Genomic DNA, 15,344 nt, shown 5'->3' on the forward strand with positions numbered 1-15,344 from the left:
TCCCAATACCCAGCAGAACCAGCTACATAATTTGCAGGGCCCACTGCAAAGTGAAAATTTGGGGCCCCTTGTGTAAAAAGTATTAAGAATTCTGGGGCTGGGCTAGTGGTGCAGCAGTTAAGTTCGCGTGCTCCGCTTTGGCGGCCCAGGTCACCGGTTCAGATCCTGGGTATGGACCTATTCACTGCTCATCAAGCCATGCTGTGGCAGGCGTCCCACATATAAACTAGAGGATGGTGGGCACAGATGTTAGCTCAGGGCTAATCTTCCTCAAAAAAAAAAAAAAAAAAACAGTATTAAGAATTCTAAGAGGCCAGCCCTGTGACCTAGTGGTTAAGTTCAGCATCCTCCACTTTGGTGGCCTGGGTTCAGTTCCCAGGTGCAGACCTACACCGTTTGTTGATGGCCAGGCTGTGTGGCAGCCCACATACAAAATAGAGGAAGATTGGCACAGATGTTAGCTCAGGGAGAATCTTCCTCAGCAAAAAAAGAAAAAAAAAAAGAATTCTAAGACAGTAAAGCATTAACCCAAGTGTGGGACCCTTCTGAGCAAAGGATCCTATTGGCTACACAGGTCGCACACCCATTATTATTAGGCCTCGCACCTACTGGACACCCAAAACATAGTTACTGAAATAAATGCAAATCTGAGAAAAAGCGTCAGGTACCATAGGAGCTCTGACATACGGACTGATAAAAGATTAAGAACAGAAACCAGCATGCATGTGTGTGAAAGGGATGCATAATTCCTCAACTGCAGGGTTGCCTGTGAGGTGGAAAATTAAGATGATCACTCTGCTCTCCTTGGGAAACAGCACGTCTAGGCTGTAAATCCTGGAGGGTCAGGACCATACATAGCCTTTTCATCTTTGACTTCCCTTGGAGGGCCCTGCTCGTATGTGATGCTCAATGAATGTTTGAAATTAGCTGAATTGGTTCTACAGGTGGAATTAGAAAGGATGAGGAATTGTGAAGGAAATATTCCTTTCTTTAGTGCGAACCTCACTAAATTTAGGAGGAGTTGAACCAGCCTTAAAGTTCGTCCTCTTAGTTTATGACGAATGCTTCAGAGCTGTGCTCAGCCGTCAGTTTTGGAAAACTGCAGTCCGTTGCCTGACTTGGGATTTTATGATGTGTCTGGCGTTCATTTGGTATATGAAGTGTGCTGTGATGAAAGTGATAGTTTTGTGATAAATGCAAAGCTTCTTGTAAAGATTCCTGAGACTCTCGATGCCTTTAAAAATCAGGACTACACTTCCACATATTTTTCCCTAAATTGGTGGACATAGTTCCCTTGTCTTGCTTCCAGGGAAGACACCAATACACTTGTCCAGGCTCACCAGTTAGGCGATCAACCAATTGTGGCACAATTTGTACTTTATAGGCATAATTTCACAGATGCTCATATTTCATTGGGACCCATTCCAGCATATACAGGCATACCCCAGAGATATTGCCGGTTTGGTTCCAGACCATTGCAATAAAGTGAATATCGCAATAAAGCCAGCCACACAAATTTTTTGGTTTCCCAGTGCAGATAAAAGTTATGTTTACACTATGCTGTATACACTACACTGCATTATGTCTAAAAAAATATGTATGTACCTTAATTAAAAAATACTTTATTGCCCAAAAAATTGGTAAGCGTCATCTGGGCCTTCAGGGAGTCATAATCTTTTTGCTGGTGGAGGGTCTGGTAAGAAACAATATCTGTGAAGCACAATAAAGCGAAGGTCAATAAAACAAGATATGCCTGTAGTTTCATTTTCAGTGGGACTCCTTAACTGGGCTCTCTAAGTCTTTATTTCTGGACCCCATGATATCGAACCTGAAGTGAGTTCGCTCACCCATTGCGCAGCAAGCCAATCTCTGACACCGGGTGTAGTGGAAGAAAGTAGGAATTTTAATATTGCACAGTGCAGAGCAAGGAGAGAGGGCAGCTAATGCTGAAATCCCAAACTCCTCAAAAAGCTAAAAGGAAGGGTTTTTATTTGGGGTTTTAGGTAGGGGAGGGGGTGCATATGGCCTTGCTGGTCAGAGCTTTCCCACCAGCCTGTCTTTGGCCTTGAGACACTTGCAGAGAGGAGGGAGCCTGTGACCTTGCTGGTCAGCAGCTTTCCCACCAGCCTGTATCTCTTGGTGGGGAGGAGATAATGAATCCAGGTGCTTGTCCTTGGCAGTGTCTGTCTCCATGGATGATAGTGGATTCTGGAGCCAGGAAGCCAGGGAGTAAGCAGGGAATGAGTGTTTTGGTTTTAACCCCATATATGCTGGGTTTAATGGAGGGAAACTGATATCAGGGTTGGTATCACCTGGGTTAGATGCTGCCCTGGCTCTGACTGCCTGGCAGGAGCCACTTGGCAGAGCAGTTGCTTCTGGTTGGATGTAGACTGAGCTTTGCTGCTACTCCTGTGCAAGCCTTTGAGTGCCAACTCTCTACGACAACTTCCTACCTAGGACCACTTTCTAACCGATTCACTGACCACAAAACTCCTGTCTGGTATGCTAGACTTGCAGAAACTATCTATTTCCCCAAGACTGAATCTCTGGCACTTAGCATCCATGTGACTTTTCACACGGAGCCTACCAAGCTCCCCAATTCTGTGTTGATAAGCACCCAAGTTGGTGCACAGTGTTGGTCAGCTGGTGAAGGGTATCTGATGCCGGCTCTCCTTTCTCCCATGAACTGACATAGTAGATAGGACCTTTTTGTTTGCGAATGACTTTTTTTAAAAATTAAAACTGGCTTAGGGGCCTGCCCCATGGCCAAGTGGTTAAGTTTGCACACTCTGCTTCAGCGGTACAGGGTTTCACCAGTTTGGATCCTGGGCACGGACACAGCACCACTCATCAAGCCATGCTGAGGCAGCGTCCCACATGCCACAACAAGGAACCCACAAAAAAAAAAAAAAAAAAAAAATATATATATATATATATAGACAACTATGTACTGGGGAGCTTTGGGGAGAAAAAGGAAAAATCGAAATCTTTAAAACTGGCTTAAGCAGAAGCAGAAATAATAGACTCAATAACTGAAAAGTCCAGGGAATGGCTTCAGGTTTAGCAGCATCCAAATTCAGATGGGCATTGGAGACTATCTCTCTCTAACCTTTCTGTCTGGCACGAGGCACCCTGGTAGCCCAGACTCTCCTCCCAGCAGCTTTATAACTCCAGAACAAATCAAAACAACCACACTTCTTCCCTATAACTAGGAAGTAGGAGGGGAGAGTGTTTTTATTGGTTATTCCTGAATCACACTTTCATCGCATCATATGGGGGCGTGAGGTCAGCCTCTCCCGAATCATTTGGATGGTGCCCTCATAGAAAAGCAGGGGTCTGTGATTACAAAAAGGTGAAACAGACCCTGGACAGGCAAAAACAACAGACGCTTATTCTGGTAGTCTCCTAGTTTTAATCCTCCTGCGTTCTCCCGCAGCCACAACCTGACCTTACCCCACTCCTGTATTTGGTCTGCCAGCCTTCACCTGGCCCTTCAGGAGGCCTGGTTTCCTGGTTTAAGCCCATCCTGTTGCCTCGATTCTGAAACTGCCTATCAAAATTCTAATTGTCCTTGAACAGTGAAAAAATTTTTACCATACAATCGGAAATATCACGCTAGTTCTCTCAGTAGACCGTCCAACCCAGTGAGAAAAGTCATCATTTATTGAGTTTTTACTGCTATCTATAGCCAGATAGAAGGTTCTCCCACATGTAAAGTCATTGTGCACTTTCCCAAGAAGACTTAAAACAAATGTTTTGGGCCATTCCAATTTAGGAATGCAGATGCAATAGTGGAATATTTACTTCTGATGTTTTAAGATGATTTGTTCTCGAGTTTAATAGTGTGGGTGATTGCTGTCTTGCGCTCTCCCTCTTTCGGAAGTAGTTTTTTTCAGCCTCTTCACATGCATCTGTGTGTTGGCCCTGAAACAAAAGTCCCTCTTGGAGTCATCCTCGGAGCTCTCCCAAGCACAGCATCTTCACTTCTGCCTAAGCTGTTTGAGCTACAGCACTTTTTGAATCTCCATAGATGCTACTTGACTGGGAATATTACCGCGTGACATTTTTTCCCTTGTTCCATTCATCCTGTAGGTGTACATACGTGGTCTCCCAGCATAAGCACCTCCTGCATGGTCTTTTAAAGTGATGTTTAAAGTAACTTGTTTCTTCTAACATCCACCTCCTCCGATTGTGAGGTCACATGCCCACAACAATTGCCAAATCTATATTCAATTCTTGGCCACCTTTTCTACTGATTTCCTCAGAGGAACTGTATAAGCGTCCACACTTGGCATTGATTGAGCTTGTTTCGGGCTATCGTGTCTTCCCCAGGCAATGCATTGTAGTTCAAAGTAATTTAGAGTCTTTGAAAGGACTCGAAGATAAAGCTGCTCCCTCATTTCTGAGGGATAACTTTTGCGGGGGTGGAGGAGGGCACCTCATTCTTTATTTAAATACATGTGCTATATGCCTATCTGTCAGGCCAGTTCTTTGTGCTTTGCATGCCTTCTCTCATTTAGCTCCTCCAATACTCCTTATGAGATAGGGATTTTTATCACCATTATACTAAGGAGGGAATGGATTCTCAGAGAGGTCAAGTAATTTTCCCAAGGACATACAGCTACAAAACACCAGGTTTGTCTGCCTCTAGAACTCATGTTCTTAGCCATACCACATACTTGCGCAAAATTCCAGAAGGTTCTTTTTTTCAAGTGGGAGAAGCATGGTGCCATGTCACAAGCTCTTAGGCATTCTAAAAATAAGTGGATTTATTATTTTTCCTGTATTCTGTATATTTTTCTCTCTGCTTCACCTTGAAGTATAACATGTTTGGATTATTCCCTATCCATTGAGTAATTTCAATAGTAATGATTTTGTTAAATGCAAATGATGAACTAAATCTTTTTTTGAGACCACAATCTTCCTGACAAGGTTTTTTGTTTGTGGCTAGCAACACTGATGCTGATTGATATTACTGTTTATCCCATGAAATTCTGAGGTTCTTTCTGAGCGTAAAATCTGTTGACATGAGATGGCTGTGAGCTTCACAGTTGAGTTCAGTGTTTTTTCTATTTGTGTTCATGAAATTCCCTGAGAATATGTACAGACTGAAGAGCGAAATTGAAGTTGGGATTCTTGGATGGCAAAGCCTGTCTCTGAATACTTATCTAATTTAGATCATGCATTATCAATGAGGTTTACAAAACAGGAAACGTTTCATCATGTGTTTGAAACAGGTCGTGAAGAGAGACTTTAGGTGGCCAAAAGAAAGAGCAGAAGTTTTTGGTGGTGGTTGTGTTTTTTTTTCCCCGTTGCTCTCCTGACTCATGTCGAAAGGCTTTTGTTTCTAATCAAAGCAACAAATGGTAAGGTCATTTCCTTGTGATTATATGGCAGCGGAAGGCGGCGGGGTTTTTAGGTCCCTACTTCCACCAGCTTGTATTTGGAGAAAACACACACATCACAAGTGCTTAATACATGTGTCCTTTGTCCTGCACGTTCTCTCCAGCCCCTTAAATGAGCCAAGATCATGGTTCGGAGGTAAGAACAATTTCTCTTATAATCTTCTGACTACAGATAGTGGAACAGTGCTCTTACTGGCATTTCTTAGCAAAATCCTGGGCAGATAATATTTAATATTGTACTGGAATGGACTAATCTAAGTACTAATATTCCAGGACCCATCTTTCAGAAAAGGAAACTACAAGAAATATTTATCTTCGCTCTTGTCAAAGATTTACTTTTTCCAAAACAGAGTTGGCTATGCTCCTGTTTGATACCAAAGTGAAGATGGTCCTTAATGCCCGTCTTTTGGAGGGTTTTCCTGTCATTGTTTTAAATGCTACCTCTGCTCCCTTAAAGGTCCGAAAAGACTGATTTCTTGTTTTTACTTTGGAACTTTGGCAGTTGTTGTTGACATGTATAATTCCAGCTCTCTGCCCTCCCCCACCCCACTACTGTTCTTTTCCTTTTCTTTCTTTCTTCTTTTTTAATTTTGAAGACTCTAGCTCCTTTATGGGTGTGGAAAAGACAGCGCAAGGGCAGGCACTTAGTCAGTAAGCAGCATGAAAAGGCTTTTAGATTTGCAATTGTTAATCATCTCAGCACAGCGTGTTTGGAAACTTCTCTGTTTTTGTGAGCACTTTACAGCAAGATCCTGGGGGTGCCTAGAACTCATTAGTAGCTTCTCTGAAAGGACCTTTTAATGTATGTCCCTGTCTTGCCTCGAGACAGAAATGGAGAAATTGAATTCTGTTCCCCAGTCTAGTTTATGGTGAAGACGCTATGTGATCAGAATTCAGCAGCTCAAGGTAAAAGACCTCGGAAATGCCATTTTTGGGGATGGCTATCAATTAGTTAATAAAACTTTTATGATTTGTCAGAGGAAGTCCTACATCCTAATTAAAGGGAAGTTTTCTTTTTCTTTCCTCCCTTGTAATGTGGTTATGGTAAACTCATCAATTTCAACTGTGTGTGTCCATTTTTTTCCCCAATGGGTAGATGATGGAGATGGAGGAGGGGAGGAAAATCTGGGAGGCTTCAGAAAACAAAGGAAATTGTTTCATCCAGGAGACTGCAAAGCCCTTGGGTATATGAGGAAGTCTGTGGAGGAAGTGGGTAGGATTGGGTAGAGAAGAGAAACGTCAAGGAAATAAATATATCACAATAGAGACTGGGATAGTACCCCCTTCCGTAACATAACACAATAGTGTGGCCTTAGAAATAAATCAGTCGTCTCTAAATCAGTCCTGTCTCAAGGTATCTAATCATCTGACAGAGTGGAAAGGAATATAATCTTGTCCAAAATGCAGTCCTTTGACCTGGATTCTCAGAGTAGCATTGTGGTGACCCAGGGCCTCACATGAGATGACCCTATTCTCAACACGCGGGCCAGAGAACCTCCCTAGAAGTAAGACCATCCTGTAATGCAGCCCTTTAGGAATCAGAAACCTCATCTCTTAGCACAGGATCTAAAATATTCCCAGACATACCAAATTCCACTCTAGAGCATATCCTGTGTGTTCAGTGCACCGTTTATTTGGTCCTCCATCTGGAGTACACAGGAAGTGGTGACTACTGGAATGGAGGCTTGTGCAGACAGTTACTATGCCTCTGCATAGAGAGAGTGCTCAGTAGCTACTGGAAGGGAGGGAGATGGCTGGCGGACAGATACCATTGGTTAATTTGAATTATTAAATATATTCATGCCATGGGACATTTGAGCTGGAAGAAACCTTGTGAGTCACTTTGTCCAGTCCCCTCATTCTATTAATTGATAAAATTAAAATCCAGAGAAGTGAAGGAATTTTCCTAAGATCTCATGTCCCCTTCGGGGCAGGGCCCAGCCTGGAGTCCATGTCTCCTAAGTCCTGATTCTGTACTCTGTCCACCACTATGCTGTTTCTAGAACCAGCTGATTACTTTGCCTAATTTCCAGCATCTCTGCGTTTCATGCAGCTTGAGTTTCTCCTCATGCACACATTTCTATCTTGGAATAGAAATGTGGAAGCTGCATCCCAAATGAGGTTCTGCTTCTTGTTGTGCACTGCTTCCAACTGCTGGCAGAAACCGGAGGGCGGCTGCAGGAAAGACCCCAAAGTAAAGAACCAGAAGTCTTGTCTCTAGTCATGACAAGCTGTAGTACCAGGTAAAAATGTCCTAAAACACTTTCCCATTACTTTGGAAATATTGTAGGAACTTGAAAATATTAGTGAACTCTTAGTAGAGGGCTATCTCAAGATCCTAATTCAAGGGTCAGATTTTTGTTTGCTCTTAAGATGGATTCCATGAAGCTCCAGTTAAGACTTTTTTCTTGCTTAATGTCAGAGAACCACAAAATGTTTAAATGAAAGACTTTTTCTAAACTGGAAAGGTAAAGCTGAGTACTGGTAAAATATGCATTAACATATGTTAATATAATCTGGCAAGGTAAGGCAAACAGTTCATTATTCCAATAAAAGCAATCTAAGAAAAGGAAGATATTGGGCACATTTTCTGTTTATTTCAGATGCTTTCTTTTTAAAGGAAATCTTTGCAAATGGGGCTGTGCAGTTACATTCACATCTGTTCTCTTGGTGTATTTTCTCTTTTGGTTTTCTTTTCTTCTCTTCTTGTTAGAATGAACACGTCAGCAGATTTGTACTTGTTCTTTCAAGATTTTACTTTATAGCACCCTTTCTATTAGATGTGTTTATATTCAGGTTTTCCGATCAGGAATGGGATTAGTCCAGAAGCTGACCATCCATAAGAGAGAATCTTTATACGTAGGGCAGTGTTAACATAGCTGAAAAGCATAGTAGTCAGAGAGAGAACTGGATTCCAGGGCTGACAACCTCTATGGCCTTGAGGAGCTGAGTTTTCCTCTCCGGGACTCCGAATCCACATTTGTGGGTGAAGAAGTCAGACTAATGCTGAGGCTCCTTTTCAGCTTTGAAATGCACTATTTGTAGTCACTTCCCTGTTACCTAGATAAATTGCAGCTTTATCTGTCTCTCTGCTTACCTTCGTCTCTCCCCTCTTTTCATTCCTCTTTTCCCTTCCTCTTTCCTTCATTTCTCCCTCTTTTTTCCTTCCCCCTGATATTTTCCTTTTCACCTAGAAAGGAATTCAGGGTATGGACTACAATGACCCAGATGCCTGCAGAGCCAATGGCAGTGTATGGATAGGAACAAACTGAGTAAGGCAAAGTTGAAAATGGAGAAATTACTGAAACCGCTAACTGGAATCAGACACAGGGATACTATCCAGGAAGAAATCAGGACCTGTGGGTAATAGATACAACTCTTGTATTGAAATTTGACACTGCTTCTTGGATTCCAAATTTTTTAAAAGTTATCACGTGTTTCCTGGGTGTGTACTGCACCAGCAACATACCGGGCTTGGGTTTACAAAAGTGAATGAGATGCAACCACTACATTTACGAAGCTCCGACCAGTGGGAGCTCTCCAGTGACTCTGTAACTCTTACAAGCTTGACTTTTAGTTCATTTGCAACTGACTCTTGAGGAGTGTAAAAGCTGTTAGCATGAAAGGGCTGTGAGTAGTGGAATTTAATTAATATGATTTTGAAGTCAAAGATTAAACTGACAGAGTGTATTTAAGTAGATATCGAACAATGTCAACTACAACAACCAGCGACACCCTGAAGCAGCTGGGGGGCTACTGGTAAAGTTCTGTTTTGATAGGCTCTATCCGCTGAAACAGGGAGAGAGAGAAAATGCAAGAGGGCAATGTTTCAAGTAAATGTCTCATGTAAATCCTGCTTTGCCACTAATAAACTGAGTGATCTCTCTGGCCTTCTGATGGGGATAATGAAAATTACCTTATAAGGTTAAACTAACCTCTGGCACTGAAGACGTACCTGATAAAGTCAGTTAATATTACTTAATAATAGTATTATTATACATCTATTTCAAGTACAGCAAATAAAGACAATGGTGTCACGAAGATATGTAGACACCACCAAAAGATTGAGTGTACAAAGTAATGAGTGGGTAATTTTTTTCAGGGCCCTCCGTAGTCACGATAGGATAAATATGAGCCAGTTCCTCATTACACCACTTTTGGATCCCTCCGCGTCTTGCCATTGTCAGGCTATCCAGCAGCCTTCTGTCATTTTGGACACGTGAGATCCCTTGAGCCTACCGATGTTTGTCTGGATTTCACTGGGCACGAGTTCACAAATAAGTGATTTCAGGATGTCCGTTGCAGACTTCAGTCTTGAACTTGAGGTCAAGTGTTCATCTTTTTAAGCACCTGGTTCTAAACCATTTTAAGGCCATGGACCCAGTGCAAATCCGATGAAAGTTACAGAAAGTCTTCCTGGAAAGATTCTTACCAACACATTTTGCCTGTACTTGGAGAGGAGAGGGAGTTCCAAACCCCTCAAACCTCTTCACTAGACCTGGGAGAGAGGTCTGTGTATTCCAGCTGAAGGACTGGAATGCACTGTGTGTGTCTTTCAGAGAAATGATGAGAAACTAGTTGGTCTCTGTGTGTGATGCCCAAGAAGTGAGTTTTTCTGGAACTCTTTAGCTCCTAACCTCATTTTAGCCCTCTAGAAGTGGGGTGTCCCGGAATTGACATGGGCTCCATAGAAGGTGTTTAGAATCTGAGAGCAAGTCCTGCTGCTCCTGCTCTGCAGCTACTTGGACTGCTCCTCTGGGAGCAGGAGTCATACCTTTAGCATCAACTAGGGTATGGAGGAGGCAGGTTCCCTCCTGGTACTTGGCCTTGTGTTGAATTGAGAGGAAGGTCACTCTAGCAGGACCTGAAAGTAATTGCTCTGTTCACCATTAGAACAGTCACTTGGCTTTAGGGATTTATCTGACAATCTGCAGAGCTTTCACAGTAGCCACTTGATTTGGTTTGGAACAATAGAAGGTTGTTTGTGGTAACCATGCACATCCTCAAGAACCCACCTCCAGGAGCAAGCACCCCTCTTTATTAGAACAAGAACTGAGGTTCAAGGGGCCACGAACCTTGCTTTGCATTACCCCTTTTGCCTTCTTTTTAAAAAAAACATTTAAAATATTTTGTATGAAAAAAGAAGACTATGTTGCTTTCTCAAATTTCAAACAATGAATAAGCCACTCTATTTTTTCATTCAATAGATGCTTATGGAGCAGCTGCTTTTGCAAGGTACATCCTACAGGCTGGGGATACAGTGGTTAAGAAGACAGACAAGGTCCCTGGAGGCAGATATTATATAACAAAGGATATCGTTATTTAATTAGAATTGTGAAAAGTGCTGCAAGAGAGAAGTATAGAGAGCGAAAAGAACAAATAACACTCATAATAAGAGTTACAGAGCCCAGAGCTATTTCAGACATCCTGTGTGCATCAACTCATCTAAACCTCAGAGCAAAGCCCAGTATTATTTCCATTATGCAGATCAGGAAACAGAGTAACAAAGAGATGAGGTCATTTGCCCCTGGTTGTGCTGCTAGCAAGATATTTTAGCCGGGATTTGAATCCCGGGCAGTCTGACTCCAGAATCTTCACTCATAACCTCTACACAATGACTTCTATGAGAAAATGACTTGGAATCTATGTTTTTAAGGATAAATCAGGTTAGCCAGGCACCTTCCACGTCCCCTCCTGCTTTGAGGTGGGAAGGAGATCATAGAGAGGAAGAAGTAGGAGAGGACCAGTGTGGCTGGAGTGCTGAGAGGGAGGCAGAGGGAGTACAGGACTAGAGGAGAGGTGGGGTGGAGCAGGCCAGCAGGGCTTGGTGGGCTGTGTAAGAGATGGGAGCTTTTTTCTGATTGAATTAGGTCAATTCTGAAGCTAACCCCCTCAGTCTGGAAGACCCTCTCAGGAGCCTCCCACGCCCGTGAAATGAAAACCACGAGGGGACTTCTCCTGAGCTGGCTGGGTTCTTACAGATCAATTTACTATTGTGTACTAAAGAGAAAGCAGCGTGCTTGGGATTGTTTATCTGTGTCATCAGCCTGTCCCATTGATGTCTTTCCCAAGCCAAAATGTTTTATGCCTTTTCTGAGGCCCGTAGAACTACATTTTCCATAACGGTTCATGTAGCCACATTGTGCCTGTGGCAGGTTCAATAATAATCGTCACCATCATGTCTAACACTGGGTGGCAGGCACCGTGTTGGGTGTTTTCCAGGCATTCTTGTGCTTCGTTCTCAACTCCATGAGGTAGGTACTGTTACTATCCATATTTTTCCGATAAAGAAACTGATTTACAGGGGTTAAATGACTTGCTCAAGGTCCACCAGCTGGTGTGGGAATCAGGTCTTGCATCCAGGGTTAACTGATGCCAAAGTCCGTGCTTAACCCTACACGGTGTCTCCCCCTGCATATGACACATCCTATTTTACAGATGTGAAACTGTCCAAAGTTAATGACAGAAAGGATTCTAAAAGTCGAGTTTTACATTGTTTCATTTTCTAGGCCAACAGTTAAGTCTTATAGGAAAAAGGAAACTGAATAAAACACTAGGGCCCTTCCACGTGACCTGAAAAGCAGCCTTGTAAACATGTTAGGGATTTACCAGCCCACAAAGATATTTTACCAGCCCACCAGCTGAATTGGTACCATTGGCATAAATAGACGGGTAAATAAAGGGAGTGGAGGGATGTATATTTGGATATTAACCAGTAGGAGTTCGGAAGAGAGAATGCAGGGGCAAAACAGAATAGTTTTAATAATTATTGGATGTTTACTGTGTGTCAAGCACTGTGCTCAATTCTTTACGTGTATTCACCCATTTAATCCTCACAACAGTCTTATAAAGTTGGTCATATTTGTATCTCCATTTTACAGATGAAGACCAATGCAAAAGTCTTCTGGATTGTTTCTCTTTCTTCCAGTTTTGCCCACGCCCTCTCTCCCAGTGTCATCTCCTCACAGTAACCAGTTATCCTTTACAAATGTCCCCAGATCGTGTCTCCTCCATGCCTAAAAGCCACCAATGGCCTTCCACTGCATTTGGAATGAAACCCATACTCCTTACCTGTGGCCCCCAGTGCCGTGAATGATCCAGCCCGGTGGTTCTCAGACTTCAGCATGCATCAGAGTGAGCTGGAAGGCTTTCCAGAACACAGATGGCTGGGCACCACTCCGTGTTTCCAGCAAGCTTCAGTTGGTGCTGCTGGTCCAGGGACCACATGTCGAGAACCACTAATGAGCCCCTCATTAACTCTCTGACCTTGTCTCCTGTACTTTTCCTTTTGGTGACTAAGCTCCAGCCACATTTGCTGTCATTTTTTCTTAAACTGTGCATTTTTTCTTAAAAATGTGCGGTTTCTTGGTAAACTCCCAAGGGTCATAAAAATTGGTTCTTGGGAGGCAAAAAAACCCTTAGATATTACAGTTGTTTGTGGCCCTCCCAAGCTCAACTCTACCTAACAGATATACAATATATCTGTGCTATGAAAATTTCATGGAGGAGGAGGGCATTAGGAAAAAAAATGTCTGGAGAGGCCCCTTAAGAGTGTGATAATGGGGGAAAGCTGTGCAACATATCTTAAACAAACGAAGCATGTTTCTGCCACTGGGCCTTTGCACTTGTTGGCCCTCTGTCTGGAATGTTCTTTTCCCAGATCTTCCTAAGGTTGACTCCTCATCATTCCCCTCTCAGATTAAAGTCACTTCCTCAAATAGCCCTTTCCTGACTACTCTAAATTAAAAACTTTCCTGCATCACATTATTCTGTTTTCTTGTTTTCATAGGAGTTAGTGTGATCTGAGATCATCCTGTGTGGTGGTTGGTTTGCTTGTTTGTTGGCTGTCTCCTTCACTAGCAAGTCTGTAAGAGAGGAGCACCTTGACTAGTTTGGGTCACTGCTAAATACCCAGAATATATTCTAAAGTCTAAGACACAATTAGAACTTGAGAAATATTTGTGAATACGTGAATGGATGTTAATCACACAGTTGATAAAGTGGTCCAGCTGAGATTTGAACCCAGGTGTTCAGACTTCAGACCCCCAGCTCAATCATGACTGAAACCCGAGTGTCATTGAGTGAAGGTAGCTAGTAGGAACGATGCTGTCACAGTCTACTGGGCTCTACAGATTACTGTGCTCTTCCTAAGTCATCCAACAGGCAGGGGGAAGAAGCAAAATTTTCCAAAATTGCTTAATCTCAGTCCCACTACTTTATTTTCTTCCATGTTTATCACAACCGGGAAAAAAAGAGGGAAGAAACTCCCAGTGGTTTAAGGTGAGGAGATCTATGCTAAGGATTCTGGATCATATTATCCTCCCATGTTACAAATGAGAAAACTGGGGCTCAAAAAGCTTAATCCAATGTCGAAGGCCACAGAGCCAATAATTAAAGAATCTGTGAAGCCAGGCTATTTTCTTTCTCTTCCTCTGGAACCTCTCCTGGAGACTGACACACCTGATCACAGCTCCATTATCTTTAGAGTGTCAGCCACATCCAACAGCCAAACACACTGTAGAACATTTCCGTCATCACAGAGAGTATGTTGGACATTGATGCAAAGGATTTGCCTCTGCCCTATCTTGATTGGGAAAGTCGGAAGGTCACTTAAGTGACATTCTAATTTAATGTCATGGAAGCCTTCCCACCATAAAATGCACAAGATGAAGCATTGCATTCATAAGCTGGCTTTTATTTTAGTTTTCTTGTTTTTCTGTTTTAAATTTACTTTTGGGTGAATTCTTTTGTAAGGGTCAGAAGATTATTTGGGGCAGTAGAAGGAAGGAACTCCACCTCTGGAGTCCTGATTCTGTCTAGCTGTGTGACCACAAAGGAGTCACATCCCTTCTCCGGGCCTCAGTGGCCTCATCTGTAAAATGGGGGGATGACACTTCTGGCATGCCAAAACGTGTCACCTTTAAAAGAAGAAATCGAGGGGAAGGCAGTTTGAAAGTTGAAAGCACTCCAGACAGGCTAGGTGAGATTATTCAGACGGAATTACAAGATTCACACCAAGTTTATACATGGCCAGAGCTACGTGCTCCTTTCTCTTCTGTAGAGTTCAAGGGCAGAGTAGAGCCTGCTCAGCACCTGTGCTTGGCCTTCAAGAACATCCACCCTGAAGGAGTCTAAAACAATTGCTTGGTTTTAATTAGTGAGAGGTATGATAAATATTATTAAAAATTGTGTGTACTCTGCTACGCCTTTTATGTGTGTTATTTCATGTCACCCTCGCAGCCCAGGGAGGTGGGTGCTATTATTATCCCCATTTGCAGATGAGAAAACCAAGGCTGGAAAGAAATGTAACCTGCGCAGGGTCACCCGGGTGCTAAAGAGCAGAGCTGGGATTTCAACCCAAGTCTGTCTGACTCCAGCGCCTGTGCTCTTGACCCTCAGACTTCTTAAACAATATGCTACACTTTAAAAGGCAATAGTAGCTGCTTCTTACGGAGTGCTTACAGTGCACTCAGCAAAATTATTCCCATGTTGCAGCAGCTACTCAGAGAGGGGAAGCGGGTTGCCTGAAGTCGCCAGCTGGTTAGGGGCAGAGCCAGGATCAGACACCATAGCCATCTGACTTCCAAGGGGCTGCCCCCAACCACCGCCCTGCTCCCAGTGGCTGAGTGGGCGGCTCCGCCCTGATTTATCCCCCTGACTGAAGCGAGTGTGATGGGAAAAGCACTAGGAATTCCGGAATTGAGTGACTTCTCAATAAGTTTGCATAACCCACCCTCCAGGCCACTCTTACCAGAAGCACCCACTCTTTTTTAAAAATGACCCAGCCCCTCGCCCCCTTCAGAAATGCTGCTCCAGAAGAGCAAGTGTAAGGAACAACGCTGAGGCAGGGCCACAGGGGAAAATATTTGGTTCCCTGGCTACAGCTGCAAGTTTTGGGTAAGATTTCCTCTCACAAGACTCGTCCGTTCTGGAGGAGGC

General features: G+C 43.2%; 1 protein-coding gene across 4 annotated transcripts in view; it reads left to right on the forward strand.

Annotated features, from left to right (window-relative positions):
* Positions 1 to 15,344, forward strand: part of FRMD4B (FERM domain containing 4B) — a 310,626-nt gene that overhangs the window by 162,209 nt on the left and 133,073 nt on the right. The window contains exon 1 of one of the 4 annotated variants that reach the window (XM_046666026.1): positions 5,503 to 5,541. The exons of the other annotated variants lie outside the window; for them this stretch is intronic. Within the exon in view, the coding sequence (XP_046521982.1) occupies positions 5,518 to 5,541 (24 nt within the window). The 5' untranslated portion in view covers positions 5,503 to 5,517. Of the gene's footprint in view, positions 1 to 5,502; positions 5,542 to 15,344 lie in introns of those variants that run through there. 4 annotated transcript variants of the gene reach the window in all.

This window comes from Equus quagga, chromosome 1 (assembly GCF_021613505.1).
Source record: "Equus quagga isolate Etosha38 chromosome 1, UCLA_HA_Equagga_1.0, whole genome shotgun sequence".
Lineage (NCBI taxonomy): Eukaryota > Metazoa > Chordata > Mammalia > Perissodactyla > Equidae > Equus > Equus quagga.